Here is a 1,472-nt window from a genome sequence, read left to right as displayed (position 1 = left end):
GTGTGTGTGTGTGAATGCAGGGAGGGGTGGGTGTGTGTGTGTAGGAGTGTGTGTGTATAGGGCGGGTGTATGTTAAGAGTGGGTGTGCATGAGTGCAGGGAATGAGTGGGTGTGTATGAATGCAAGTAGGGGCGTGTGTGCACGCAAGTGCAGGGAGTGTGCGTGTGTGAATGCAGGGAGGGGGTGGTTATGACAGCAGGGAGGGGGAGAGGTGGTAGGTGTGTGCATGGGGGGGAGCATGCGTGTCCTGGGATGCCCGCACGCCCTGACCCAGGGGCCGCGTGCCCGTGCCCGTGCCCGGCAGGAGTTTGAGAACGCGGAGGGGGACGACTATGGCGCGGAGTTCTCGGCCCAGGGCTCGCCGGCGGTGCAGAATGGCCCCGAGGTGTACATCCTGCCCCTCACCGAGGTCTCGCTGCCCATGTCGAAGCAGCCGGGGCGCTCAGGTAAGCTGCAGAGATAGCTGGGGGGTGCCCGGGGGTCTGGGGGTGGGAGCAGGCCTGCTTGCGGCAGCCCCCTCGGGCAGAGGGCTCGGAGGGTCCCAGAGCCGTGCCTGGGGTGGGGTTGGGATGGAGCTGGTCTCGCAGGACGGGCAGACAGGCCCTGCCCTGGTGCCTGCACCCAGCCCCTTGCTGCGGGGCAGCCGGGCACCCCGAATGCCTTCCCTGGTGCCACCCACCCCGTCCCCGCCAGGCCTGGTAAACAGGCCGTCGAGTGGGAAAGGAATTCGGAGCACGCAGGGAGGGGCGCGGCGCCAACAAGCCCAGCCATAGAAGGGCCAGGCCCCCCCTCCACCCACCTCGCCGGGCATTGTCGTGCCGGCCGGGGAGAATGGCCGCAGTGTCCGGCCGGTGCAGGGTGGCGCGAGGCCGGGCAACAATGGGCCCATTGCTACCCTCCCTCGGCATCTGCCTGGAATGCCGGGTTCGGGCACGGGGGAGGGCTGGGCAGCGGGCAGGGCAGGGGCCAGCGCCCTTGGGGCCAGCCCTGCTCCAGTCCGGGAGCTTGTGGGGTGGAGGGCCCCGGGCTGGATCCTGCACTGGGTGGCCGGAGGGGGAAAGGGGTCCCCACCTGCATTGCTCTTGGCTGCGGAGCTGCTACTCCCCCGGGCAGCCCCTTGAAGTTGTTGCGCACGGCTGGGTGGCAGAAGCAAGGGAGAGGCCTGGAGGAGCCGGGCGGGGGGATTCGAGCAGGGCCCCGGGGCAGGAGGTCGCAGCTCGGCATCCCTGGTGCCAGGCCGCCTGAGCCTGCGCTGGGCATGGACGGGGACCACGAGGCGGCTGCGCGGCGCCCCGGGGACACGCGGGTAACCAGGCAGGTGGGGGGGCGGCGGGCCTGGCCGGCGACGGGCGCTCGGATGCGCGGCCAGCTGGACATGCTCTTTTACAGTGCAGCTGCTCAAGTCCGCGGACCTGGGGAGGCACAGCCTGCTCTACCTGAAGGAGATCGGGCACGGCTGGTTCGGCAAGGTG

The 1,472-nt window shown here is 69.6% G+C and overlaps 1 protein-coding gene across 3 annotated transcripts in view; it reads left to right on the top strand.

Annotated features, from left to right (window-relative positions):
• The window catches only part of AATK (apoptosis associated tyrosine kinase), a 21,485-nt gene that overhangs the window by 6,458 nt on the left and 13,555 nt on the right, over positions 1-1,472 (top strand). For all 3 annotated transcript variants that reach the window (XM_019515716.1, XM_019515725.1, XM_019515708.1), the window contains exons 2-3: positions 305-446; positions 1,390-1,469. In XM_019515716.1, the coding sequence (XP_019371261.1) occupies positions 305-446; positions 1,390-1,469 (222 nt within the window). The remainder of the gene's footprint in view (positions 1-304; positions 447-1,389; positions 1,470-1,472) is intronic.

Source organism: Gavialis gangeticus, unplaced genomic scaffold (assembly GCF_001723915.1).
Source record: "Gavialis gangeticus isolate Ggan-Ray unplaced genomic scaffold, GavGan_comp1, whole genome shotgun sequence".
Classification (NCBI taxonomy): domain Eukaryota; kingdom Metazoa; phylum Chordata; order Crocodylia; family Gavialidae; genus Gavialis; species Gavialis gangeticus.
Note: the sequence above shows the minus strand (reverse complement) of the source record. Positions and strands in the feature narration are given on the sequence as shown.